Source organism: Cryptomeria japonica, chromosome 7 (genome assembly GCF_030272615.1).
Source record: "Cryptomeria japonica chromosome 7, Sugi_1.0, whole genome shotgun sequence".
Taxonomy (NCBI): domain Eukaryota; kingdom Viridiplantae; phylum Streptophyta; class Pinopsida; order Cupressales; family Cupressaceae; genus Cryptomeria; species Cryptomeria japonica.
In genome coordinates, this window is record NC_081411.1 from 552,729,138 (window position 1) to 552,757,076 (window position 27,939).

General features: G+C 38.5%; 1 protein-coding gene across 2 annotated transcripts in view; it reads left to right on the forward strand.

The window, feature by feature from the left end:
* LOC131031135 (protein SEH1) overlaps window positions 1–27,939 on the forward strand; it is a 203,589-nt gene that overhangs the window by 109,758 nt on the left and 65,892 nt on the right. Inside the window, exon 4 of one of the 2 annotated variants that reach the window (XM_057962173.2) lies at window positions 24,187–24,264. The exons of the other annotated variant lie outside the window; for it this stretch is intronic. Within the exon in view, the coding sequence (XP_057818156.2) occupies window positions 24,187–24,264 (78 nt within the window). The remainder of the gene's footprint in view (window positions 1–24,186; window positions 24,265–27,939) is intronic. 2 annotated transcript variants of the gene reach the window in all.

The following is a 27,939-nucleotide window of genomic DNA, read 5'->3' on the forward strand; positions in this document are numbered from 1 at the left end:
GTGAAACCGTGAGATAACTCTCGGATGTACACAGTGGTGGCTCCTTCCTTTATCCATCTGTCAAATTTGTCTGAGTCCAGCTTAATTACAACAGTGAACTGCATAGAGATAGTGTAAAACATGAGTCTCCTAAGAGACTCAGTGAGGTGCCTGGTGCTGTTATTAAAGACGTCATCATTACGATACTTCCAAATGAGCCAAAGAACTTCTAAAGAAAAGCAAGACCAAAAGATATTTGCAGTTTTCCTACAACCCTTAATATAGCCTAGACTAACATCTATGTATTCAACAAAATTAGACTCCAGATTAAGGCCGAACAATCTCCATATTTCTTTTGAAAAATGACATTCAAAAAATATTTGTTTCACAGTTTCAGGTACTCTATATATGTTACAGTTTAAGCAATTACCCTCCTTATCTTTTATGGGGAGTTTATTTAATAGCAGGCGCCATCCAAAGAACTGTTTTTTTGGTTCATTATGGGCCATCCAGAACTTACCCAATCTATCTTTCCAGTCCTTTGGTTCCCAGTTTAGACCCCAACAACTATTAAGGTGTAGCAATATGGTATCAACCTCGGTAAGTGAAGAATAGATGCATTTGGCTTTAAGGGCGGGGAGAGGTGTGCCATCGGCCCAGCAAAGTGCAGAGAGGGGGGAGTGGAGGAGAGGGGGGTGAGAGGGGAGAAGAACAAAAGATAAAGCCATTTTAAGGATGTTATAGGTCCTGCTCTGCGATGTCGGGATAGGGAAGGTAAGTTTCAGCTCCTCCCATGATCTCAAATGGCCATTCTCAAATATCTGTTCAAAATATTTAAAACCCATATTGTGCCATTTCAGTGCAGAGCAGCCTTGGAGAGCGGCTAAAGGTTTCCCTTATGAAATAGATTCCACCATATTGATCTGTTATTGGCAATATGCCCCTGTATAGTGCCATTCACTTTGATGTGTACCAAGTGCTTCACCTGTTCCCAAGCTTTCCATAGGGACTTAAAGATCTTAGAATCAGTTGGGGATACCTCGAACTGTCCAAGAAGAAGGTCAAGAATGGGAGATCCTTCCATTTCCTGGCTTTCTTAGGGATCGAGGATGCAATATTATTTCTTAATAGAATTTTCCATGGCTCATTCCCTTCCATGGCCTTAAGAATCCACTTGGAGGCGAGGGCAATGCCCTGTAGTTTGAGGTCTTTCAACCCCATCCCACCAGATAGCTTATGCATAGTGCACCACTCCCATTTCACTGCATGCGACTTCCTAGCACCCTTTCCATCTGACCATAGGAATTCCCGAATCTGTTTTTGGATATGATTGAATTGGTAATTTCTAAATAGCCAAGCAGAGGAGAAATAGATATTATATGATGCCAATATCTTCTGACACACCTGAAATCTTCCAACCAATGACAGACAGTTCCTGTTCCATTTAGAGAGCTTCTTATCAATCTTATTCCTTACCCATTCCCACATTTCTTTTAGATTTGGAAGGACAGAGAAAGGGATACCTAGGTACTTTACAATCTGGGCAGGGCCCAGCCAATTGAGAGAGAGTTTTGAAAGCCAGTTCGGGAGGTTGACATCCCAACCAAGGAGATTGGATTTGTGCATAGCTATCTTACTGCCAGAAGCTAGGCAAAATAAATCTATATTTTTCAGCAAAGCAGCAAGGTTTTCTTCCTCGAGTTTAATTAAAATTGCAGTGTCGTCAGCATATTGGACATTACAGATTTCCTTTTTGTTAGGTAGGGATATGCCCCTAACAGGAGGAGTGATAGAGGAGTCTTTAAGTAAGTAGAACATTGCATCAACAGCTAGGACAAATAGGGTTGGAGCTAAAGGACATCCTTGCCTGATAGATCTAGTTAGTGTAAAATTGGAAGACCTTATCCCATTTACTTCAACAGAGGCATTGGCATCACATAATAGAGTTCTAACCAGTTTACAAAATCCAGGGGGGAATCCTAATGATTGAAGCATCTGAATGATATACTCCCATTCTATTCTATCATAAGCTTTCTCAAAGTCTATGAGTAACATGGCTCCATTTTGCCCTAATTCCTTTGCCCAATGGAGTGATTCCCAACAGGTGATTAGGTTTTCCAGTATATACTGTCCTTTAACAAACCATGTTTGAGTAGCACTGATAATCTTAGGTAAGATTTTCTCCAATCTGCATGCAGTCAACTTCGCTAAGATTTTATATGACACATTCAATAGTGTAATAGGCCTCCAGTTTTTAATTAGGGTTCTGTCACCCTCTTTAGGAATAAGCTTGATCAGACCTTGGTTAATGTTTGTTCCCAGGGATCCCATGTGAATAGCCTCATTATATAGAGAGTGAAGATCATCAACAATCCATTCAATATTTTCTTTGTAGAATTCTATCGGAAACCCATCAGGACCAGGGGATTTGTCATTATTGAGGGCCAATATAGCTTTCCTGATTTCTTCTTTAGTAATAGTCTTTTCAAGCATCCTACTATCTCCTCATCAAGAAGTTTGGGGACCAAAGACATGACTATCTTTCTAGCTTTATCCTGTTCCTCCCTAACTGGTTCCGCAGAGAATAAATCCTTGTAGAACTAAGCAAAACACTCTTGAATTTCAGTTCGCTCAGAGAGGTTCTTGTTCTGTTCCCATATGGTGTCTATTTTCTCTCTTGCTTGTTTCATTTTAAGGATCTGGAAGAAGAATTTAAAACCTCGATCCCCAGTATCTAACGGTAACTAGTTTAACTTAGCCCTAGTTCTCTAGCCTTTGATTTTCTGATTTTGCAATCTTCTAAGATCAGTCTTGGCCTTAATTAGCTGATTGGTGAGTGATACGTTCTCAGGATCCCGTTGAAGATCACGCTCAGCCACTTGGAGGGCACTATGCAATTGTAGCTCAGAGGCTCTGGCATCCTTAGCCTTCTTTTTACCCACAGCCTGACAAAGTGAGGTCCAGGTTTTAACATTTTGGTTCCATCTATCAATGTTGGACAAATGGCTATTGCCATGCTTATTAAACATTTTGACAAGACACAATGCACATTTCAGATCATCATCCTTTAGAAGACTAGTGTTCATTCTAAAGTTCGAACTAGGGTTTGGTGGGGCCACTCTACTATCAGTTATCTTTAGCCCAATCATAATAGGATGATGATCTGATAGGGTATATGGTATGACAGCATATTGAACACCTTCCTCATTTTTAACAATTTCGAAGAAGTCTTTGTTGAAATAAAATCTATCTAGTCTGCAGTAGACTCTCTTATTATACTGTTGGTGGTTACACCAGGTGTACCATATTGACCTATGCTCTCCCTTCTTTCTTGCTAAAGGATCAATCAGTCTCATCTTGTTAACCATCCTTTCCCACTGTATTCTCTCAGCACCTTTCCATTCCACCTTGTTTCCTCCCTATTTATCTTGTGCATTAATTACCATGTTGAAGTCTCCTCCCAAGAGCCAGGGGATGTCTTCCAACTTTGCAAGCCAGTCCCACATCACCCCTCTTTCTCAGTAGTCATTAGAGGCATAGATTGAATAGATGCCAAAGGTGGAATTGTCATTCTGTATGATAGCCCATACTACCCTTTCACAAGGGGATTGTCCCCATTTAGCAACTTTATTCGCCCATTTAGGGTTTAATAGAATTGCAGCTCCACCCTTTCCTTTAGGGTGATTGGTGTAGAAGGGAGTGGCCTCCCTCTAGATGGACTTTAGACCAGCTTCTAGGGTAAATCCCACTGATTTTAGCTCTTGGAGCATAAGGCAATCAATGTCCTTGTGCATATTTAGAAATCTTTTGACCACATATTTCCTGATAGGGGCTTGTAGTCCCCTGATGTTCCATGAGATGGTTTTCAGCATTAGGAGGTTAATTCAGGAGCGTCCACCAGGGATTTAAACCCCTCGAAGCACTTAGGCCATTCCTCAAGTTTAGAAAGGTGATTAGCATCAAAGGCCATTGTTGAGAGTGGTCTACCTCTTTTCTTCCTAAGTTCAGAGAGCTGCTCAGGTCCCAATGAGTCTTTCCTGACTGTAGTCTCTTTAGTGGCCTTAGGAGATCTTTTCCTCGTTTTTTTTAGCTTTATTACCAGCTAGGTCTTCTCCCCCATTATTAGTTCCAAAATCAAAAGCTCTAAGATTGGGGGAAAATGTATTATCCCCATCATTGCTTCTCCCCCATTATTAGTTCCAAAATCAAAAGCTCTAAGATCAGGGGAAAATGTATTATCCCCATCATTGCTGGTAGTCACAATTTCATCAGACTTCAACCCAGGTCCAGTACCATGATCATTCTCTAGAGGTTGGTTGGAAGGGGGAATGGTGAGCCCCATCTCCCCATCAGTGTTATCAGATGTCTTCTTAGGAGGTTTGGAGGGGTGTGGTGCTTCCTCACCCCCATCCTCAGTCTCCAAGGGAGTATTTGCTATTTGAGGAATGCTCATCTCCCTAGTAGGGTCGTATTTACCCCTACATTTAGACGTTTGAGGGGAATGACTAACAACATCGGTAGCATTGGTGGTAACATGAGCACCACCATCCTCCCCTTCGATCAACTCTTGGAGGAAGGGCATGGTACAGGATTCAATCTCCTTTTTTTGGTTACTTAATGATAATTCAAGTTGCTTTCTGTGTTTTGCAGCCATTTTCAATTTTTCCAGGACAATTTGTTGTGCATTTTGAGTTCTAGGTCCACCTTTATTAGTGGAGACCTTAACTACATCAGGTTCTAGTGGCTTAGATTCATTGGCAGCCAAATTAGCTTCTTTCAGGGCCAACTGATACTTGAGTAAGGATTCGACAATCGAGGGAGGAGCACTGGAAGGATTAGGGCAATCTTGTGGTCGACAGGGTGGGGGGCTAGGTTCGGATGGAGGTAGTGATTTAGTAGAGATAGGCTGAGTATTAATGGATGTGTCGAGAGATGAAGAGTAGAGTGTATTGGGTGAGGAGTAGGGGCATTCTACTTAGGGTTCGAGGGGTCTTCCGAGGCCGGGTGTAGGTGGTTTCGAACAAGGGTCCTCTTGGAAGAGGTACCATTTTTCCCTCCCATCAGAGGGCAATTTTTAAGGAAATGCCCACTTCTTCTATATTTATGACATGCATTAATCCCCCCCAAATACTCTAAGGGACATGAAAATAACTGGTTTTCAATACATATATCTATTCCAGAGGGGAAAGTTGAGCCAGGGTTGAAAGCAATGAGTACCCTCACATCCGTATGGGGTAATAATGCAACAGAAGAATCAATTTTAATTACTTTGCCTAGAGGTTCGGTAATTTTTGTGATACAGTTCCATAAGAAAGGAGGAACATTTTTTATAACTACCCATTTAGGGTTAGAGAGTGCCATGATTTCCTCGTTACATGCAAAAAGGGTCCAGGGAACGACCCTAAAACAAGTGTTTCCTACATTCCAAAATTGTTTATCGATAACCTTCCTCTGCGTTTCTTTATCATTAAAAAAAATAAGGAATATCCCTTTTTGCAACATTCTACAGAACGAAAAATGAATTCCAAATTTTATACACCAAGTATCTTGAAACCATCTATTCAAATATTGTCTAGATGGCATCCTATCTACATCAAGGGCTGCTAAAAAAATCGCAGAATCCCTAAGCCTAGAAATTTCCTTAGAAATGCAATCAGTCATGGAAGAATTAGGTTTAATGACAACTCTTGAAGCCGAGGCAACCTCACCTTCTTCGCGAGCTTGGCTTGCTGCTGCATTGTGAGAGATCTTTGGTTCGAATCTCGCCTCGTCCGAGAAGGTCGTGTAGAGCCCTTGAACGGCTTGGCGAAATGTCTTTTTCCCACCATTGGTGCTTTGGTGGGTATTAATTCCAACCCCATCAGTGTTCTTCTCCATTAATGGAGGCACGAGCAAGAGTAAATGCGGGGGCTTCCCACTAGGTCTGGGAGCCCCCGGACGGAGAGCTGACCTATCGCCAAGGACTGTTCGTATTCGTCCTTGGTTGCAGAGCTCCACCCCTTCGCCAATCTTTTAAGTTAAATATTTTTAATTTATTAGTATAATATTATATATCTACAATATTATTCAAATTTTAATATTTTTAATTAATAAATACAATATTATATATGTTTAACATCTAATATTATTTAATTTATAAATTAGGAATTTAATTTTTATGTTGATTTTGCTCATTAAATATATAATATATGTTTTTTATGTGGTATTAAATTATTTTTTTATTTTATACTAATTTTATATGTTTTTGTGTGAACAAATCTAAATCTATTTACCAATTTTAAACTTTTTGTGAATATATTATTTAAATTTTAAAAAATTAAATTTATATAAGACAAATTTAATGTCGAATTGTTTTTCCAAATTTTTTGCCCTTGCCGAACTTCATCCGAATTTTATGATTGCTGAACTCGAATTCAATTTCAAATGCGGTGACTTAGGTTACAAGACTCGGACTCTACGCGGACTCGGCAAGTTGATTTTTGACTCAGTGTCCGGACTCGACAAACTTATAACATTTTAAATGCAAATTAAATGTGCTTTTTGGGAATTGACCTTCTCGAAAGAAATATATAAGGCTGTCAAGAGAGATCGACTTCATCTATTTTTAGCATTTGATAATTTCTTTACATGACTTCTTGGCGTTGGAGGAGAGAAACCAAGGGTTTCTGTGTTTCCAGCGCTGTTTGACATTGGAGAACAATCATTCTTCAGTACCTTGCAATCTGAGGGTGTGAAATATCTCCTGAAGGTTTGCCTGTGAGGTTGTCTTCATTCAAAAGTCAAAATAGAGCTTAATTTGGTGAAGAGTAATTAAGGGTTTGAGACTGAAATTATTGCAGAAGGCAGATTTGTTAATGCATTAGTAGCTTCTGCAAGATAAGACTCTCCTAACTCATTAATCTCCTCTATTATGTTATTAGCTTACTCATTCATGCTTTATGTTTATCAAACTATAACATTGATCATAATTATGATATTGATATTGGATAATGATGGATTAGATTGACGACCTACTTAACTATGTTAAGCGTCAATCTAAATGCTATCGGGCTAGTAACCCGATAGCATATAATGCTAACAATTATTGTTATTGTTTACTTTAAACCGATTCATTATCGGTGTGTTTATATTGATCCATTATCATTGCTTTGACACCGATTCATTATTGGGTATGTTTATAGATCTGTTACCATTAACAATGATACCGATTCATTATCGGGCATGTTTATAGATCTGTTACCATTAACAATGATACCGATTCATTATCAGGTATGTTTATAGATCTGTTATCATTTACAATGATACCGATTAGTTATCAGGTATGTTTATAGATCTGTTATCATTTACACTAGCACCGATTAGTTATCATTATGGATCGGTTGATGGTTGTAAGAGTCACGACCAAGTGACATCTTGGTCGGACATGTCTAAAAGACATGTCGGATCAAGGTGCCGCTTGATCGTGGCTATCTTACTATTTATACATCATTCAAAATAAAGGAGATGACATTGAAATCGATACATGTTCATCCTCCATACCTGCAGCAAACGAAAGAAAAATATTATTGTCATAGTCATAATACCAAAACTTGAAATACACCGTCAAACATATAACTTGTTTATTAAATTGGAAATTGCAATAACATTTACATGGTATCAGAGCCAAGTTGAGCGAACTTGAGGCTATTCAATTTCGTGAAAAATTTAAGACACAAGGTTATATACTACATCACATTTCTCCAATGGCCAGTGCTATCAGATTCAAAGACAGACTCGGAGGTGGCGATGATTTGTCAGCCTGGAAGTTCAGAATCCACATGATCTTAAAGGAGAACAAAGTGGATTCATTTGTTCAAACTAAAAATGACCAACCTGAAAATGAACCTGAGAAAACGGCATGGATTGAAGGAAATGAAAAAGCCATCAAAATAATAGTTGATGGGGTGAGAAAAAACATAATGCCCATCATAAGAAAACATCAGACAACCTATAAAATGTTCAAAGCACTTGAAAGCACATTTGAGATTTCGAATGCATGTCAAACTCTGGCATTAAAACGAGAAATAAATCATATCACCATGAACAAGGGGGAGACAATCAATGCCTACTTTATGCGGATATCAACTCTAAGAGATGAACTAGCTACTCTGGATTACGAGATCAAAAGCAAAGAGTTAACACTCATTGCTCTAGATGGGTTGCCTAGTGGATGGAGTACATTCGTCCAAGGCATCAGTGCAAGGTCCAGATATCCTAAATTTGAAAGATTAAGGGACAATTGTCTCCAAGAAGAATCAAGATTGAACAAAATAGGAATGAAACATAAGAATATAGATGAAGACCTACAAGTCCTAAACACTAACTCCACCAAGCAAAACAAGAAAAGGCAGTTTAGAAAGAGAAAAGGCTGTCAAGGCAAGAATAATTCAAAGACGGACTTATCTCACATCCAATGTTACAGATGTGATCAGTTCGGACACTATGTTGCAAAGTGCCCGGAAAGAACCAAGAAACATGCTACATTTGCCAAAGCAGAAAAGACTAAAGGGGAAGATGACTCCGAAAAATATGTATTCTACTCAGCACTCAAAAGCCAAGCTTCTAACAAGATCAACTCATGGGTGATTGACAGTGGCTCATCCAGGCACATCATAGGGTTTAGAAAAGTACTTGACTCCATGACAGAGGAGAGTAATGAGGAAGTAACCATCGGAGATGACTCCACACATCCAGTCAAAGGAATGGGAACCCGCACCATCAAATTGAAGACAGGCATATCCTTACGGCTTGAAGGAGTACTATATGTCTTAGGCATCAAAAGGAATCTAGTCTCTATATCGGCACTGGAAGATAACGGATACAAAGTGACATTCATGGACAACAAAGTATTGGCTTGGCCAAAGAACTTTTCCATCAAGAAGGCAAAGACCATTGGACAGAGACAGGGTTATTTGTATGAGCTGTGCACAAAACCCAACCTAGCTCTATTCCATGAAGCCACTAATGCAAATGAAGTTTGACATAGAAGATTAGGCCATCTGAATTTTAGGATTTTCTTCAATGGGAAACCTTGTCACAGGTCTACCCAAGTTAAAGCAAGATCATTCAGGGGCATGCAAAGGATGTGCCCTAGGTAAAAATACCAAAGGTGCATTCCAAAATAGTACTAGGAAAACTAGTAAAATTCTAGAATTAGTTCATTTTGATGTATGCGGACCTATGTCCGTATCCTCTCTAGGGGGATTCTTGTATTATGTAATATTTGTTGATGACTACTCTAGGAAGACTTGGATCTACTTTCTGAAAAGTAAAGAATTAGAAGAGATCCTCTCTAGGTTTAAAAAAATTTAAATCACTAACTGAAAACCACTCAGGAAACAAAGTTAAAACCCTAAGAACTGACAATGGGGGAGAATACACATTAGGTTCGTTTAAAGAATTTTGTAGAGATAATGGGATTAAGAGGGAGCTTACTATACCTTATAACCCCCAACAAAATGGGGTAGCCAAAAGGAAAAATAGGACTATAGTCGAAGCTGCCAAGGCCATGATTCTAGATCAAAACCTTAACTCAAATCTCTGGGCAGAAGCATCTAGCATCTCTGTATATATGCAGAACAGATGTCCTCACTCCCATCTTGAAGACAAAACTCCTGAGGAAGTATTCACTAAAATTAAGCCAGATATCAGCCACCTTAGGATATTTGGGTGTCCTGTCTATATCCATGTACCTAAAGAAAAAGACTAAAACTAGAGCCTTCTGGAAAAAGAGGATTGCTTGTAGGATATAGTGAAACCTCCAAAGCCTACAAAATCTATGTACCTGGTCAAAGAAATATTGAACTAAGTAGGGATGTAATCTTTGAGGAGGACTTAGCCTTCAAAACAGCTCAGAGCTTCATAGAACCTGAAATCTATGTTCCTACTTCTAACTTAGATGAAGATCCTGCTCCTGAGTTTCAGAGGGAGAATCTAGATGAAACTGAAAATGAAAATGAACACTGACCTAGAAATCTTAAGAAAAGACCACTATGGGCCACCAAAACAGTAGAAGAAGCTCAGAGGTTTGCTGCTCCTTCAGGAACCTTCAGAGAAAGCAAAAGGCCTAACAAATTCACTAGCTATGTTGATCTTATGAATGATCTATCTAAAAATGATGCAGATCCTAATCTCTACTATAAACAGAATAAAGGTGATATGCTTATATTGATTTTATATGTTGATGACTTATTAATCATAGGAGAAGATCACCTTATAGATCAATGCAAGAAAGAGCTATCCAAAGAATTTGATATGAAGGACTTGGGATTCCTTCATTATTTCCTAGGGTTGGAAGTATGGCAGAATTTTGAATACATTGTTCTAAACCAAGACAAGTATACCTTGGACATCCTGAAGAGATTTGGAATGCTAAACTGCAGACCCATGACCGCTCCCATGGAAACCAATCTTCATAAACTTAAGGAAGCAGCAGCAAAATCACCTTTTACAGACCCCACTGTATACAGGCAGATGATTGGGTCTCTTATGTACCTGGTAAATACAAGGCCAGATATCTGCTATGCAGTAAATGCTTTGAGTCAGTTTATGTGTGAGCCAAAGGAGATACACCTGGTTGCAGTAAAACACATTATGAGATATTTACAAGGCACCTTAAGTCTTGGTCTCAAGTATGAGAAAGTTGATCTTAATCTACACGGATTCACAGATTCAGATTGGGCTGGAAGTGTGACTGACCGGAAAAGTACCTCTAGGTACTGCTTCAGTTTGGGATCAGCCATGATATCCTGGATCAGCAGAAAGTAATCTTTTGTAGCACAAAGTTCCACCGAGGCCGAATACATTGCAGCCTCCATGGCTGCCCGAGAGGCAGTGTGGCTCAGGAAGTTGCTTGTGGGACTATTTGGTGAAACCCACTGTCATCCATTGCGACAACCAGAGTTGCATAAAGCTTTCTATGAATCTAGTATTTCATGACAGATCCAAGCATATTGAGATTCCATACCATTATGTGCGAGACACGGTAGACAAAAATGTGATCAAATTGGAATATGTTAGCAAAGGAGATCAGACTGCAGATATTCTGACTAGACCACTTTCCAGAGTGAAGGTTGATCACTTCAGAAAAGGTTTAGGTATGTGTTGTGACGTATTCACACATCGCACCATTGCAAATGGGGACCCCTACTTTTTTCGCTTTGTGGGGTTTTGCTTTCTAGGTTTTAGGGTTTTGTCTGTTAGCCTTTGCATTATGAGTGTCGCCAGGGGATCAATAGGATGGTAGGCTTTGCTTGAGCCAGGGGAGTCAGCATGGTGCTCTAGGTTAGGGTTTCTTTGAGAGTCTTCCTTAGGGCCTGGTTTTGCTCTTGTTGCTAATTGTGTCTTGCTTGGTGAGTGGGTATCATTCTTGAAGGTCCGAGCTAGGTCGAGTTGGTGAGTGATGAAGTCTGGAATGTCATCCTGATCTTCAAATGCCCTGAAATTTGGCTGTCTGGAATGCCCTGATCCTGAAATTTGACTAAGTCTGGAAAACTGAAGAATCCTCCAAAAACTAGATTTTGCAATATAACTCATGGAGGTCCGAAACCACTCTCAAACATCCTGAAAGTATATATCACTTATACTTAAATGTTATATTCCATAAAATGATCCTGACGGAGAGTCCAGAATGTCAAATTTCGCTTGAATTTCGCTCCTGACCCTTCCAAAGGGTCTAGAGTGAAATTCTCCATAAGATGTTCTACTTTGACCAAAACCTAGAACTAAGGCATTCCTAGGCTTGAATGAAGGTAAAAGCGCTTGTTTGAATGAAGAAATGTGAAAATGAAGTCAGGATCTTGGCCAAGAGTAGGGATTTCGCTTCTGACCCTTCCAAAGGGTCTAGAGTGAAAATCATTCAATCACCTATTTTGCCTTGCAAAATCAAGCTAAACTTAGGTTGGATGAAAGGAGTGAAGTGTTTCCTTGCCTTGTGAGGTGGATTGAAGTTGAAATGATGAAGAAGTGAACTACAAGCAAGAAATTCGCTCCCGACCCTTCCAAAGGGTCCAGAGCGAAATCCATCAAAATCCCTATTTTCTCCTTGTGTCAATTCAAGACTTGGAGTCCTAAGGCGTAGTTGAGGTTGAAATGATGTTTCTTTGCCTTGTAGGGCGAATTGAAGTAAAGGAAGTGTGAAATAAAGCCTAAAGAAGGAATTTCGCTCCTGACCCTTCCAAAGGGTCCAGAGTGAAATTCTCATTATCACCTAATTTGCCCATGTGAGAAGCTAAAAGGATGGATCCCTAGACTTTGTTGGACTAAAACAAGCATATGCTCACCTTCCGGAGGATTTTAGAGTGAAAAAATGGGGTAATTGAGGCCTAATCAAGAAAATCGCTCCTGACCCTTCCAAAGGGTCCAAAGCGAAATCCTTAGGGAAGCCTATTCTTCACCTTGTTTGGGCCAGGCAAAGTGTTGGTTGCGAGGTAATGTTGAAAAGAGGTCTAAATTGGCCAGGAATGCAAATTTCGCTCCTGACCCTTCCAGAGGGTCCAGAGCGAAATTTTGGATAGGGCCTGTCCCTGGAAAGACTCTTGAACAAACTTAATTTTGATGTCTTCTTATTGATGATTTAAGGTATAAAATGCTATGTTGAAATGAATTTATTATGTGTCCTTAATCATCTTTTGGTTTGTCTTGCAGTTGAAAGAAGACCAGGCCAAGACAAGGACGACCTTCTCCAGTCCAGCATCAACAAGGACGACCTTCTCCAGGCCAGATCAAGGACGACCTTCTCCAGCATCATCAGGGACGACCTCTTCCAGACCAGCATTTGAAGGAAAGGTACACCACCCATCTTGCACATCAAAGACAAAGGAGGTTAAAGCAAGGGCTCGTTGAAGAAGCAAACGGTGTCAGAAAAGTTAATTAAAGTCGTCTTCTCAACATCATCAAATTGAATATCTACCAAGTTGCAAGTGTCAGACAAGGTGGCGTCCTAGTCATCATCCCTCCATTTGGATTGGTCCACCTCAGCATGTCTAGGTTCAATGTACCTGACTCATCAAAAAAGACACAAACTTCGATGTACCTACCCCGACTATCCATTGCTCGAATATTCCAGAGAAGACATGTGTCCAAATAATGCAATTATTTCATTGGTCAGAATTAAGTTTGTTGTAACAAACCCTAATTAGGGTTTTCATTGTAAAATCTCGGCCATTGATCTCAAATTGATCTAAGCCATTGAATTGTATTGTGGGCACTATATAAGCCCGGCTCTTCGTTTTGTAAAGGCTAATAGTTAGTCAGTAGTTAGAAATAGTGAATAGTCAGTTGATAGAATAGTAATTAAAGTAGAATAGAAAGAGGAGGTAAAGATTGTTGCCAAGATGTTGTCGTAAAAGGCTTGTAAACTTCATTGAAGAAATGGTGAAATCTATGGGTCGATTCAACAATTTGCATGGTCTTTATACTTCTCAGATTTGATTTCATGTTATTAGATGAGTGGAGGAAATGTGTTTGATTGATGGTGAAATTTGTATATCCATACTACTAGCAGTTTGTTGATTGCAGACTTGCCTTGTGTAGTCAACTGGAATCATTCAGCTTAAGCTTAACTTCAATTGTCGCTTCTTCACCGATATGCATCAGCCTGATGGTGTCTATGCCTGTAGCGATGATCTGAACATCATAAAGCTTTCCTCCGAAGATCGCACTAATCTTGTGGAGATGGTCCTGGGATGTCAAAACCCGACTTAGTTAGAATTTCATCAAAGATCATTCATTGCTCCTACATTCTCAGTGTCAGAATTAGATCCTTCCCTCACCCTCATCCCTTTTTCCCGTTTTCAAAAATCTAGGCTAGTGAAATCCCGTGTTCCAGCAATATTCAAATCAAATCAGACGTTTAGGTCGTCAAGTGTAAGTCCCCTTGTGATTCCAACAAAATCACATCATAGCACAAAGAGCTTATCCACGAGTAGAGATCCTAGATAACAGAACCTTGGAGTTACTCCGACTGATCCTTCAGCGAGATCTTCAGCAGTCGGGAACTTTGTTCAAGAGAGGATAAGATACTTCGGTATTTTATTCTGTGTTCGCATGTGCATAAAAAACACATCAACAGTATGATAGAAAGGTAATCTGCTTTAATAAGATGTTTAATGTGTAAACTTCTTTTTTCATGTTTGGACATTTTGGGTTTGACCCCCTGTGTTTATATCTAAGAGGTGACGATCTCTCAGATTATGAACACTTGTATGCAGACATCATAAGGTGACGATCTTATGATTCTCAAACCAGTTATCATGTTGGATCTTTGGTATGTCATGGATGTGCCATGATGGTGTTGTGATAAAACATTTGTATAAAATGTTTGTGCACATATCACAATCTGGATAAGATGAGAATTTAACTATCCTCATATGTTTATCCTTAGTATTGCGTGTTTAGGCAATACTGATATCACGTGTTTAGGTGATATCTTGTCATAATAAAATGATGAATCTTTTATATCACATGGTTGGGTGATACTCTATGTCACATACTTAGAGTGATGTTTTATATTTGCATCTTATGTCCTGATGGTACTTCATATCATATGTATAGATGATATATATTCCTGGAGACTGACATTATGGAAAAGAAATGTGATGTAGGTTACTTTATCTATCTTCCAAAGCTAAGAGGGAGTGTTAATGCATTAGTAGCTTCTACAAGATAAGACTCTCCTAACTCATTAATCTCCTCTATTCTGTTATTAGCTTACTCATTCATGCTTTATGTTTATCATACTATAACATTGATCATAATTATGATATTGATATTGGATAATGATGGATTAGATTGACGACCTACTTAACCATGTTAAGCGTCAATCTAAATGCTATCGGGCTAGTAACCCGATAGCATATTAATGTCGATTCATATATGAATCGGCATTAATATACTATCGGGGTATTAACCCAATAGCATATAATGCTAACAGTTATTGTTATTGTTTACTTTAAACCGATTCATTATTGGTGTGTTTATATTGATCCATTATCATTGCTTTGACACCGATTCATTATCGGGTATGTTTATAGATCTGTTACCATTAACAATGATACCGATTCATTATCGGGTATGTTTATAGATCTGTTATCATTTACAATGATACCAATTAGTTATCAGGTATGTTTATAGATCTGTTATCATTTACACTAGCACCGATTAGTTATCATTATGGATCGGTTGATGGTTGTAAGAGTCACGACCAAGTGACATCTTGGTCGGTGTTGACGTGTATTTTGTACACCATCATACACAGAATAAAATACCTAAAGGGTATCTTATCCTCTCTTGAGAAAAAGTCTCTAACTGCTGAAGATTCGCATAAAGGATCAGTTAGGATGACTCCAAGGTTCCTTTTAGTAGGGTCTCTACATGTGGATAAGCTCGCCGTGGTATGATGTGATTTGCTGGAATCACAAGGGGACTTACATGTGATGATTGAACTTCCGATCTGCTTTGCTGGACACAGGCTCTTACTAACTTGGATTTAAAAAAAATGAAAAAAGGATAAGGGCGAAGAGAGGATCTAATCCTAATACTAAGAATGTAGGAGCAATGACTTGATTTTTGATGAAACTCTAACTAGATCTTGTTTTGACATCAATGGAACATCTACACAAGACTAGTGCGATCTTCTAAGGGAAGCTTTATGATGTTCAAATCATCACCGCAGGCATAGATACCATCCAAGTTGATGCATATCAATGAAGAGGCAACAAATTGAAATTGAGCTTAGGCTGAATGATCCAGTTGACTACACAAGGCAAGTCTGCAATCAACAAACTGCTAGTAGTATGGATATACGAATTCCACCATTAATCAATCGCATTTCCTCCATTCATCTAATCATCTACCATCTAAGATTGAAGACTCAACAAGAAACCATGCAAATTGCAAGAAAACGACATATTTCACCATTACTTCAATGAAAATGGAGTTTGTTTACAATCAATGGCAACAATTTCTTGCCTTGTCCTCCTATTCTACTCTAATTGCTTCCAACTATTCTCTAACTATTCTAACTATTTACAAACTATCTGTAACAATTGTTAATTCTTTCTAATTAGCCTTTACAAATGAAATGCCTGGGCTTATATAGTGCCCACAATACAATTTGATGGCTTAGATCAATTCAAGATCAATGGCCAAGATTCAACAATGAAAACCCTAATTAGGGTTTGTTAGAACCATTACATAACATTTAATGCTTGACCAATGATAAAATTGTATTGCTTGGACACATGTCCTCTCTAGAAAAATCGACCAATGGATAGCCGGGGTAGGTACGTCGGAGTTTGTGCCACCTTCCATGAGTTAAGTACATTGAATCTGGGCATGCTGAGGTGGACCATACTGACTGGAGGAGTGATGACTGGGATGCCACCTCATCTGACACTTGTAGCTTGCTAGATATTCAATTTGATGTCGTTGAGAGGCTATCTTTAATTAATTCTTGTCCTAACTCCTTGTGTCCTTGATGTGCAGGATGATGATGTACCTCGCCTTGGAACGTTGGATTGAAAGAGGTTGCCCATGTCCTTACTTGATCGTCCTGGCGAAGACCGTCCTGGCGAAGACCGTCCTGGCGAAGACCGTCCTTGATCCGGCTTGATTTTCCTTGAAGAGATCTCCATTTGATGCCTACACAACATTTCAAAATTAGTAACATGATTTTACAATACATAACATAAATTAGAGAGCAAATTTTTAGGAAACTTAATGATAAGTCCTTTATTAATCATTTCCTAAAAAAGATTGAGCTAAGGATTCAAAATTTCAAAATTTCAAAATTTAAGCTACAATAAATCCATATCGCCATACCTCTCTTGAGAGCCTAACTCTAAAATGCAAAACAAGGAATTTGCCTAGGCAAAATCAAAATTAGATGGCTTCAACGTGATCTTGAAGGATAAGGAACGTTCTCTTTGTCAATTCGCCACCCTTGGGGATATCTCTGACGTGGTCTTCAATGTCCTTGGCAAGTTCGCCTAACTTGAAACTCAAACTCCTTTGATAATGCTTGTGCCTTCCTATTGATAAGACTCGCATCTTGAACACAATTCGCACCTTCTCTTGAATGATAATTTCGCCCTTCCTTTGTATGAAATTCGCTCCTCTTTTGCCTTCTCCAAGTCGCATATGAGAGATGATAAATGATGATGTGAAAATGAAGTTTTCACCTTCCCTTTATAAGCGCTTACCATCACAATTACCTTAAGGCCGACTTGTGTAAAAAAAATAAGGCAATTTAAATGATTTTTAATAAATAACAAGGCCGACTCTCACAAACCAAGCGCTCCTTTTGATTTTTTATTAAATTAATAATTAATTATTAAATGCCTTTATTATTTAAATTGTCAAATTCGATTTTTATAAAGGCAAAAATAATTAATAAATATCAAGTGCAAATTTTAAATGCCATTTTTAATTAAATTTTCAATCCATCGATTTTAGCATTTAAAATAAATTTAAAGAAATGTGTTCGAGCGCCAAATTTTTGAAAATGAAATAATACGTACCTCATCGCCCTGGTCCCTGACTGAGGGACAGGAGCGATCCATCAATTTGGTCTTGATCCTTGCATTTTTGACGTCCAAAATCTTGATCCTTACGTTCAAATCGGCATTTTAGCTGGGTCCTTCAAGTTTGATTGACTTGTTTGTGTGAAGGAATGTCTTTAAGATGTGATATTGCCCTGGTCCCTTGGAGAGGGACAGGAGCGATCCATGTGTTCTAGCTAGAATTTGCCACCTTTCAACCTTTGTTCCTCGTTCATTATCTTTCAAATGGCGTCCTCGATCTTGCCTATCCTTGCGTTATCTTGATTTTGAAGGAGCATGAGTGTTTTAATAAAAATCGCTTTGGTCCTTGTCCAAAGGACATGAGCGATATAACTTTCTTATTCAAATTGGTATATTTTGACGTTCGACACCTTTGCATATCACCTTGTTAAGACGCCTTAGATCTTGTGTGATCCTACAAAACCTTGACTTTACGTGATTTTTGAGGGATTTGGCTAATATAATAAACATCGCTCTGGTCCCTTGGAGAGGGACAGGAGCGATCCTCAAGGTTTTGAGTTTGTTCTTGCGTTCTTCAACTTGCCATTACCTTCAATGCGTGAAATGACGTCCCTTGATTCCTTTTGGTGGCTTGATGCTCGTTTAACTTTCGAAATCTATGCCTTTATGCAATTTTCGCTCTGGTCCCTTCCTAAGGGACAGGAGCGAATTAGGATATTTTAATGCAAATCCTTCAACTTGGCGACCTTTGTAACTTCGTGCTTGATTGAAATGTCTTGAAATGTCCTTGCCACCTTGTTCTCCGTCTTGGAATGTCTTGAACTTGAATAAGAAGCAATATACTCATTACATCGCCCTGGTCCCTTGGAGAGGGACAGGAGCGATTTTGCTCTTGTGGGCTTCATCTCACTTTATCACCTTCGCAAATTATCTTCAACGGTCTCGTAATGTCCCCTTTCATTCATCCATGCCTTGGAATTCATTGTAACTTGGCAAGAAAATCATCTAAAACAAAAATCGCTCTGGTCCCTTCCTGAGGGACAAGAGCGAACTAGGACATTTTGGTCCCTTGTTGGCGTTTCATAATCTTCAATTTGTCTTAAACGCGTTCATTTCGCCTCCTTTCTTGCCTTCAAACATAAAACTTGCTTGATCTTTGCCCAGATCGTACCTTATGAAGAATTTCGCTCTGGTCCTTCAGTGAGGGACAGGAGCGAATTTGACCCTCTAGGCAAAAACTTCATCATTTCATTGTTTTTGATCAAGTCTGGATGCTCTATCATGCTCATTTCGTCCTTGACCATGCCTTTGATGTCTCGATTCGTCCAAACAAGGTCAGGAATGGCTCAACTAAGCATTTTCGCTCTGGACCCTTGGTGAGGGACACGAGCGATTCGCCTTGGTCCCTTGGAGAGGGACAGGAGCGCTTTTCGCTCTGGACCCTTGGAGAAGGACACGAGCGAAATTTAACTTTTCGCACTCTCTATGAGGATAATTTTTATGGAATATAAATACTTTAAGTTATATTCCATATATACTTTCAGCATGTTTGAGAGTGGTTTCAGACCTCCAGGAGTTATATTGCAAAATCTAGTTTTTGGAGGTTTTTTCAGTTTCAGACTTAGTCAAATTTCAGGATCAGGACATTCCAGACTTAGCCAAATTTCAGGATCAGGACCTCACTCAAGCAAGACTTGCTAATCCATGTGATCCCCTGGGCGACGTTCAAAATGCAAAGGCCAACTAACAAAACCCTAGAAGACCAAAAACAAACCCTAAAAAGCAAAAAAAACATGGGTCCCCATTTGCAATGGGGCGATGTGTGAAAACGTCACAACAGTCGGACATGTCTAAAAGACTTGATCGTGGCTATCTTACTATTTATACATCATTCAAAATAAAGGAGATGACATTGAAATCGATACATGTTCATCCTCCATACCTGCAGCAAACGAAAGAAAAATATTATTGTCATAGTCATAATACCAAAACTTGAAATACACCATCAAAAATATAACTTGTTTATTAAATTGGAAATTGCAATAACATTTACAATATTGATGAGTGGCAGCGTTTACCATCAATGTGGGTTCAGTTACCAAGGTCGTACTGATGTACCTGTAGAAGCCGTACAATTTCCAGCCAAGCCGTGTCAATTTCCAGCCAGAGTGATTGGGTTCATGTGCCTGAGTTACCTCCATTTAGGGCATCCATTCTTCTTAAGGCATTGCGTGCATATTTTAAGGTGGAAAAATCATTCTAGGAGGCAGGTTGTACATTTCATCAGTTATATATTTTTGCTACAGTAGTCTCCAGAGTTTTAATAATCGGCCCATGTGCATTTCCAGGTATATGCCCTTACGAAAAAGTTTTGAATAATTACAAGAATAATAAGTACTTATCTTCACTGTATATGTTATTACAGTAATTTTTTTAATACTTAGAGTTTAGTTTCATGTCTGGCATCATCATTGGGAAAAAAAACAAAAAAGCAAAAGTTCAACAAAATACAAAAAAATACAAAACAATCAAAACAATCTTCAGTAGTCAGTTCCAGCAGTACAGAGTTTATAGTTGGAGAACCTTGGACACAGATGTCCTCACTCTCCATGTAGATTTGTTTGACCAACTCAATTTGTGTGCCAATCTATTGCAATATCAAATTGAGTGATTGGATTATACATGTTGTCTAAAAAATTTGATTATATATACCCTCCACTATAGACGCAATTTTCTTACAATTTTTAGTTTTGGTTATAATTTGGGCAACATTTTCAGGGTCCACCATTTCAATGGATTCTATGAGAATATTGGCAATGAAAATCGCGTCTTTCACTTGTCTCTCACAATCCATTGCCTTCAAAAGTATTGCCCCTTTAGGGGATACAACTATAACATTGATCAATGGTTTATTTTCACAGTTTTCCATCCATTAGAAATTGACACACCTATTTTAGGCCATGCATCCTTGATTGCTCTCAATGATGCCTTTACCAAAGCTTTCTCCTTCGCCCATAAGGTGGTTCACACCTTTTTGTACCCAAGTTTAACATAATTAAAAGGTGCATTGGAAAGGGCTGTCACCATATTCTGACAATAAGGTGATCTAACAAGGTTGAAAGGAAGTCAATTAATGTAGTGAGCAATGCTCTAATTTGCAACCTGCCTTGCTTCATTTTTGAAGGCCTTCTCTCGTGGGCCTCTTTTTTGTGAAGTTGAAACATTATTTTCTCTAGAAGATGGTGGCATTGGCATGACAGGATGTGGGCTAGTCGGTTGTGATAAGCCACTAGGAGGTTTGTGCAAGCTTCTCTTGGCAAGAGGATGTGCAAGAGACTTGATCTAGCACTTGCCATGTCGGCATCCTCTTGTTCTTTTTTATATAAGTCAATATTTGTTGCTTTGACAACCCTTTTTTAGTTGGCTTATGACAAACTTTTATTCTCTATAAAGGAATATCACACAAATAAGCTCACTTGAAAGTATGAACATTTATACTCTTTTCCATATTGGTTACAATGCCAAGGATAATCCTCATCACAGGGAAGTTGTTGAATCATTGTCGTATGTCACCAAAGAGGTGATGATGCATCAAATTTAAATGAACCTTTTGCATTTGGGGCAGCTGTACTAGAACTACCAGCCATTTTGTAGGGACGTAAAATAAAGAACATTACAAATTAAGAGCACTACAACTGTCAATATAAAAATAAATCTGGCATTATAATCCCTTATTATGGATAAAAAGTTAAAAAGAATATTCATAATTAACTGCAAAAATGTGTTGAATTTTTTTAAATAAATCTTGAAATATCTTCAAAATAATTATTGAAAACTTGAAAAAAATGAGACTTACTCACCTTTGATGGTTAAATCTTCTTTGTGCATCTATTTCTTCTCAGTTGGTGCAGGTTTAACTCCCCTGTAGCCCCCACCTTAAAAAAATAAATGAACCAACTTCAAAACCCAAAACCAACTTCAAAACCCAACAATGGCAGCTTGGACAAAAAAAATGGAGTTTTTTGCCTTTTGTGTTTGTCAAATGAGTTACAAACTTGTTAAAACCCTCACTTTAGGGTGACCAATGTTTTTTGCAAGTGTTTTTTAAATTCGTTTTTATATAACTTAGCCTTCGACATTTAATTTGATTTGAAGACGAAAAGCCTCAAGTCTAGTGGAGCGAATCATACCAGGTAGAATCAAATGGCAAAATATGTGAGGGTTTGAAGTCTTGTTTTTCTGTGCCAATTTGAAAGCCTACCATATTTGAGTGACCAGCCTTTTGTAAGGCATATTATTGGCATGCGTGAGGTGATATATTATGTTGTTGCTGTGTCAGCTGTGACACTCTTAATCTACCTGTATGGCCAGCATAAATACATTTTTCTTTCATGTTGTTATTGAATATTGAGCGGCATCCTTTCTGCATGTGATTACAATTTATATTTTGCTGCTGGCAGACCATGAAAGTGGCTATCTGAAACAATAGATTGGACTGTATTTTATATGTTGCAGCTACTTCTAGATATGGTGATCGAATTACTTAGATTAAATTTTATATATGTGTAGTGGCTGTTTGTTGTTGTGGGAATTCGAGTTGTCATTGCTGTCAAGGGTTATGGGAACATCATTTATGTTGTCTGCTGTTATTGGTTTAAAACTTGAAAACCAGCACATGCATACATAAATTCTGATTTTTTATGCTGCTGTTCTATTAAATTTTGGTGTATTCTGTATTTATATAATATCCAGGGTCTGGACTCTGGTTTACTAATAGATTTTTTTCATGTCTCAATTCAAATATTCAGTAACAGTCATCATTAATTCTTTTAATTGCAAATTGCCGTGTAGGGTTTCTTAAGTATTTAATACCATGCTCTTATATGAAAATATTACATAATCATCCAGGGTTTCTCTTAGCATTTCCTTTCAGCATGAAAATACAAAAGAATATACCCTTACATTCAACAGGCTCACCTAAATTTTGGTCCAAGACAACCACAAATCAGGGATAAAACACTAATATCAACACTTCCAAATCTTGAGTTAATTAATCATGATTGGTTAAAAAAGTTTGTCAATTTTTTTTTATTTGTTTGACAAATTTTGTGATTGTCCCACATGCCATTTGTATGATGTCCGTATGTTGTATGTAAGTTTTATGAAGGAACCTTCCCTGCACATTTTCAGCTCAATCATTCTTGACAAATAATGTGTTATGTTACTGCAATTTTGGATTATTTAGGACTAGTCCATTTCATCATGTGCATTGTGTATTGCAATACATGGAAGTGTGAGGTGAAAAATGAGAAAAACTCTGGTTGGATGTGAAACAATTTTCACCTGTTTAGTTTTGTAATACTGAAAGTTCAACTTTATTTGTATGTATACTGTTCAAGCCATGTCACAAGGTTCGAGTTCGACTGCATGTTGGGCAACAATGAAATTCGGATGAAGTTCGGCTAGGGGGAAAACTTCGAAAAAAAATTGTCATTAAATTCGCCTTCCATAAATTTGATTTTTTCAAATATAAGCAATTTATTCAAAAAATTATAAACATTTTTTTAACATTATTATATTTTAGTTAATTAAATTAATAATATACATAGAAATAAAAATAATATATTATATAAATGATGATATAAAAATATATAGAAAGATAATGTAAAGAAATAATATTTGAAATATACAAATATTATATATTTTTTACATTATAAATTTATAAATATGTAATTATATTTATATATAACTATATTAAAATAATATAAATAACTAATATATATAAATAAAAATAATATCTTAGATACAAAATAATATTAAAAATGTAGGAAAACATACTATAAATAAATCATATTAAAAATTTATAATAACATAAATGATATTAAAAACATTAAAAAAAAAAATCGAGGGGTCAAACGTTATTGGTATGGGTCTCCTAGAAGCAGTCATTAATCGTGGAGCCGTGCAAACCTAAGTGTGCTACAAAAGAACTGACCTGAACAAGAGCCGAAGGATCCCGCGTCCACTTGGATTTGACAAGCCCCTCATGGTAGAGTGCCTGATGTGAGTGAATGCATCCACGCTTGGGGCTGGAGCCTTGCGCCGACTAATACTTCACGGAGCCTTGCAAACCGTAGACAGAACAACCCACGTGAGATAAAATGGAGAAATGAGCCTTAAATTTTTTTTAAATATATTTTAAAAAACACTATGCACGAATATGTAACGAATTTCAACAAATTTTTGGTAAGCCTATGAGGTTTGACGAATTTCGAGTTTCATGGCCGAAATTCAGCGAACGTTGTGAGTTAGTGTTCAAGTATTATTAACTTCTTACCAGTGCACTTTCCAAAGACATCTTTATTAGCATCTTGGTATTATTTTTTTAGTTTGAAATATAATTCTTGGTTGAGTCTATAGTAAAGTGCGAGAAAGAGATTCAGGTTGCACTTCTTGCAATTTTATTTTACCGCAAATTTATCTAAAAGGACAAACATTTTCTGCAGTAGATATGTATCAGTTTAGGCACCTATATGTGCTTTGGCAGTTTTGACTTTGCTTGTACTTTAAAGCATATCTATGATCAGGTGTTCATGACATAACTTGGTACTATATCCATAACTTGTATAGTTTTGAGGTCCTGCAGGTGGCTGCATATGCTGATGGTCATGCAAAGGTCTATGAGTTACTTGATCCTTTGGAGCTTAAACGATGGCAGCTTCAGGTAAAGTAAACTGTAAAACATGTTTTTCTAGTATAATGCATGCTACACTTATATGATTACTATATGATGGCTTTTGCATTGTTTTTTTGGTTTTTAAGTCATTGTTTAGGATATTTCAATTAACCTTTGTATAGATTTGCATGCATACATATGCTAATCATATTAGTTTGCCAAGGATTGGAACTGAGCTTGCTAATGTAATTGTTTATATGGATTATTTCTATTTAATACAGTTCCTATAGTTGGTTTACAACCAAACCTATAGCAGTAGTTTACCATTGTTACAGGTTGTTCTCCTTATCCAAGTCCCCTATGCATGTGATAACAAATATTAGAGGTATTAGTGTCCATTGAACCCCGATTCTCGGACTTGGTCACTTTTATTGCCTAAAACTCTTTCTCCTCACTATAATGGGTCCCAAAAACTTGAAATCTTGAATCTTTTTTTTTTTTTTAAAATTTGTGAGGTAAGTGCTATCGTTAATGGGGATAGCTCCCTGTATTGCTGGAAAAAGAAGATTACATATAGTTTCAAGCATCAGACTAGACTAGCCTGTGCTTGCAAGACATGACTTTAGACACCCAAGCTAGACTGCCTTGTATCCAGGCACTTCTCAAAATTAAAACAAAGACACTTAGCCAACAAGCCAGTTACATGTGTCCACCAATTGCTTGGTATATCACAGCCACATATTCACCTATATTGATGGCATTGCGGGTGGATTGCTCAGGAAGCCACCAATCCACGGATTCAGTCAGTCTTCTGAAAGGTGCTATGTTCCCGTTAAACACGGCACATCTGAACACTTCCCATGCATTCTCCCCAAATGCCTTTATTCGCTTGCGCTCCTTCCACATCTCTCGTCTGGCCATCTCACGTATGGTATCACTGTCAACGGAGCCACCACTATTCCCCTCATCAGTCACCTCATTTTCATCCTCCGAATCTGAGGATAAGTAATTTTCGAACTGGAAATACACCTTCAAAATGCTCACTTTGACTCCCTCTTCCAGACTTAATATGGCACTAGCAACATTGTCTGCAATGAATGGCTTCATGAATCCATCAAAGAGTTCGATCGCACGTTCCCTGGAATCAATGACATCGACAAGGGGCATAAGGACTGCCTCCAGCACGGCTGCATCACACCAATGTCTCTCAAAATTGAGAGCGATGCCCATTAGCCCTCAGATAGCATCATAAACGCAATCTTCGGTGATAAACAGGTTTCTTAGTTGTGTTCCCAACGCATTTTCACAATTGACACAGCTAACATCTCCGAAATGAGCCGTCCGCAACACTCTTTCCTTTGTTACATACACCACACTGAAAATAGCACTTTCGACAACTGGGTTACATATCTTCTAGAAAGCATTTATAGAAAGAAGCATGTTACAGATCCCAATCATTATTGCTCCACCAATATCTACCAGATTCTAATTCTGAACTGAAGCACTCCCGAAGTGATGAGGTGTCCCTAACTACAGACGGTACTTTCCAAGGGGTCTGGCTGAGACTTTTCCATGTGATGATTCTTTCTAATGCCAAGTTTTAGATATCGAGACCAGAATGGTGACACCATCTGTTGGTGTTGGAAATAAGCCACACCCGAACCGATGATGGACTGGTCCAAAAGGGGCCAGTAGCTTAGTGGTAGAGCACCCCTGCAGTGTATGGAAGGTCCTAGGTTCGAGTCCTAGCTGGTCCATGTCTCAACATGGTATCAGAGCCAGGTCCAGGCTAGGAGCCCCAAGCACATGAGAGGTGTGGCTTAAGGGGGGTGTTGGTGTTGGAAATAAGCCACACCCGAACTGACGATGGACTGGTCCAAAAGGGGCCAGTAGCTCAGTGGTAGAGCACTCCAGCAGTGTATGGAAGGTCCTAGGTTCGAGTCTTAGCTGGTCCATGTCTCAACACCATCCTTCCCAACTATCAGAGTCGTACTAATCTTCAAACTTTCGAGGCATATTTCGTTGCCACCTACAGCCCAAGATCGGGTGCTAATCCATATAAAGCTGGTTTATTACCTGATACCTTGGCATGGGGATTCACGACAGTCCTTCAAGCATTGTCTTGTAATATCATCCGCTGCCGAGACTTGACTGAAAGAGACAGGATCATCATTCCGTCGAACCCCAAGATTCGCTAGATAGTCCACCATTTGATTGCCTTCTCTATAAACATGCGCAATTTCGTAGCAATCAATTGATTTAAGGTCATCGTTTATCTGAGGCAGCCACTTGTTTAGTTTCCAGTTATGAAAATTTGACTTAGTAACCCCATTTATAATGATCTACGAATCTCCTTCAATAATGATTTGAGAGATCCCATGCAGAGTACAGAGGTGTAATCCTTCCTCTAGTGCATGGATCTCGGCTTCGTTGTTTGTGGTAGAGCCAATGCCTCCATACAATCCATATATAATATTACCATTTTCATTTCGGATTATGGCGCCAATACCGGACTCCCCAGGGTTCCCCTTACTAGCACCATCGAAATTGTGTTTTGTCCAATCCTTTGGAGGGGCCTTCCATCTGACATAATTTCTATCAACAACTTCGAGGGGGGGACATAAATACCTGAAGCTTTAAGAGACCAATGGTTTTCCATTGAGGCATCCCAGTTATTGTATATTTTAGGGCCGCCTTTTAGTATCTTGCCATTTATCACTTCCTCGATTGCAACTTTTATTTTGTCAACCAACATTATATTTGACAGTGATGTTTCTTTGAAAATTCTTCTGTTTCTCTCCTTCCAGATGTGCCATACAATCATAGATGGACCAATCATCCATAGATCACTCCATTTTGACTTCTGTCTGATTGGCCAGGAAAGTAGGAAGTTCAAAAGCATTTCGTTTTTAACCGTAGTCCAATTGATCTGGTCTAGCCGTCTAGGAACCATTTCCAACATAATTCTGCCACTGGACAGCTGAAGAGTAGATGGTTGGCTGTTTCTTTGTCAGCACAACACATAACACAGCGATTGGGACCCGAGATGCCATTAATTTTAAGTCTATCACTAGTGAGGATTTTGCCATGTAAAGCAATCCGCAAGAATGCCCCGGCTTTTGGTAGTATTTTATTATTCCAACATAATTTATGTGGCCAGGCGTCACAGGTACCCCTTTGTCTTTGAACTTCGTACCCAAGTTTGGAACTATACTCCCCAGATTTCGAGGCACACCAAAAAATGTTGTCATCTTTACTAGAGGCCGGTATTTTCCTGTCTTTTATTGCATCCCAAAGTTTCACATAATGCAGGGTTACCAATATTGATTTTCTTCCATATTCTCAGACCATTTATGTCTTCGCGGTTTTCCATGTAATTGCATACATGTTGTCCTATGCAGTTCTCAACCAGATTTATCCAGTCCTTATCTTCAAATGATTCTGAGAGAGATGGAAACCCGTCCCATGAGTCTCTCCAAAACAACGCTGTTCTACCATTACCAGTCTGCCATGAAATATGCTCTGTGATAATGTGTTTGCTATCCCATAAAAAATTCCACGTAGCCGAGCCCCTTTCAGAATTGGCCATTGTGAGAATTCGGTTAGGGTTTTCCGAGTCAAGATATTTCTTTTGGAACAGGCTGCACCAAAGTTTTTGAGGTTCTTTGCACATCTTCCAGGAGAGCTTAGCACGAAGGGCAGAATTTTGCAACTCAATTTTCC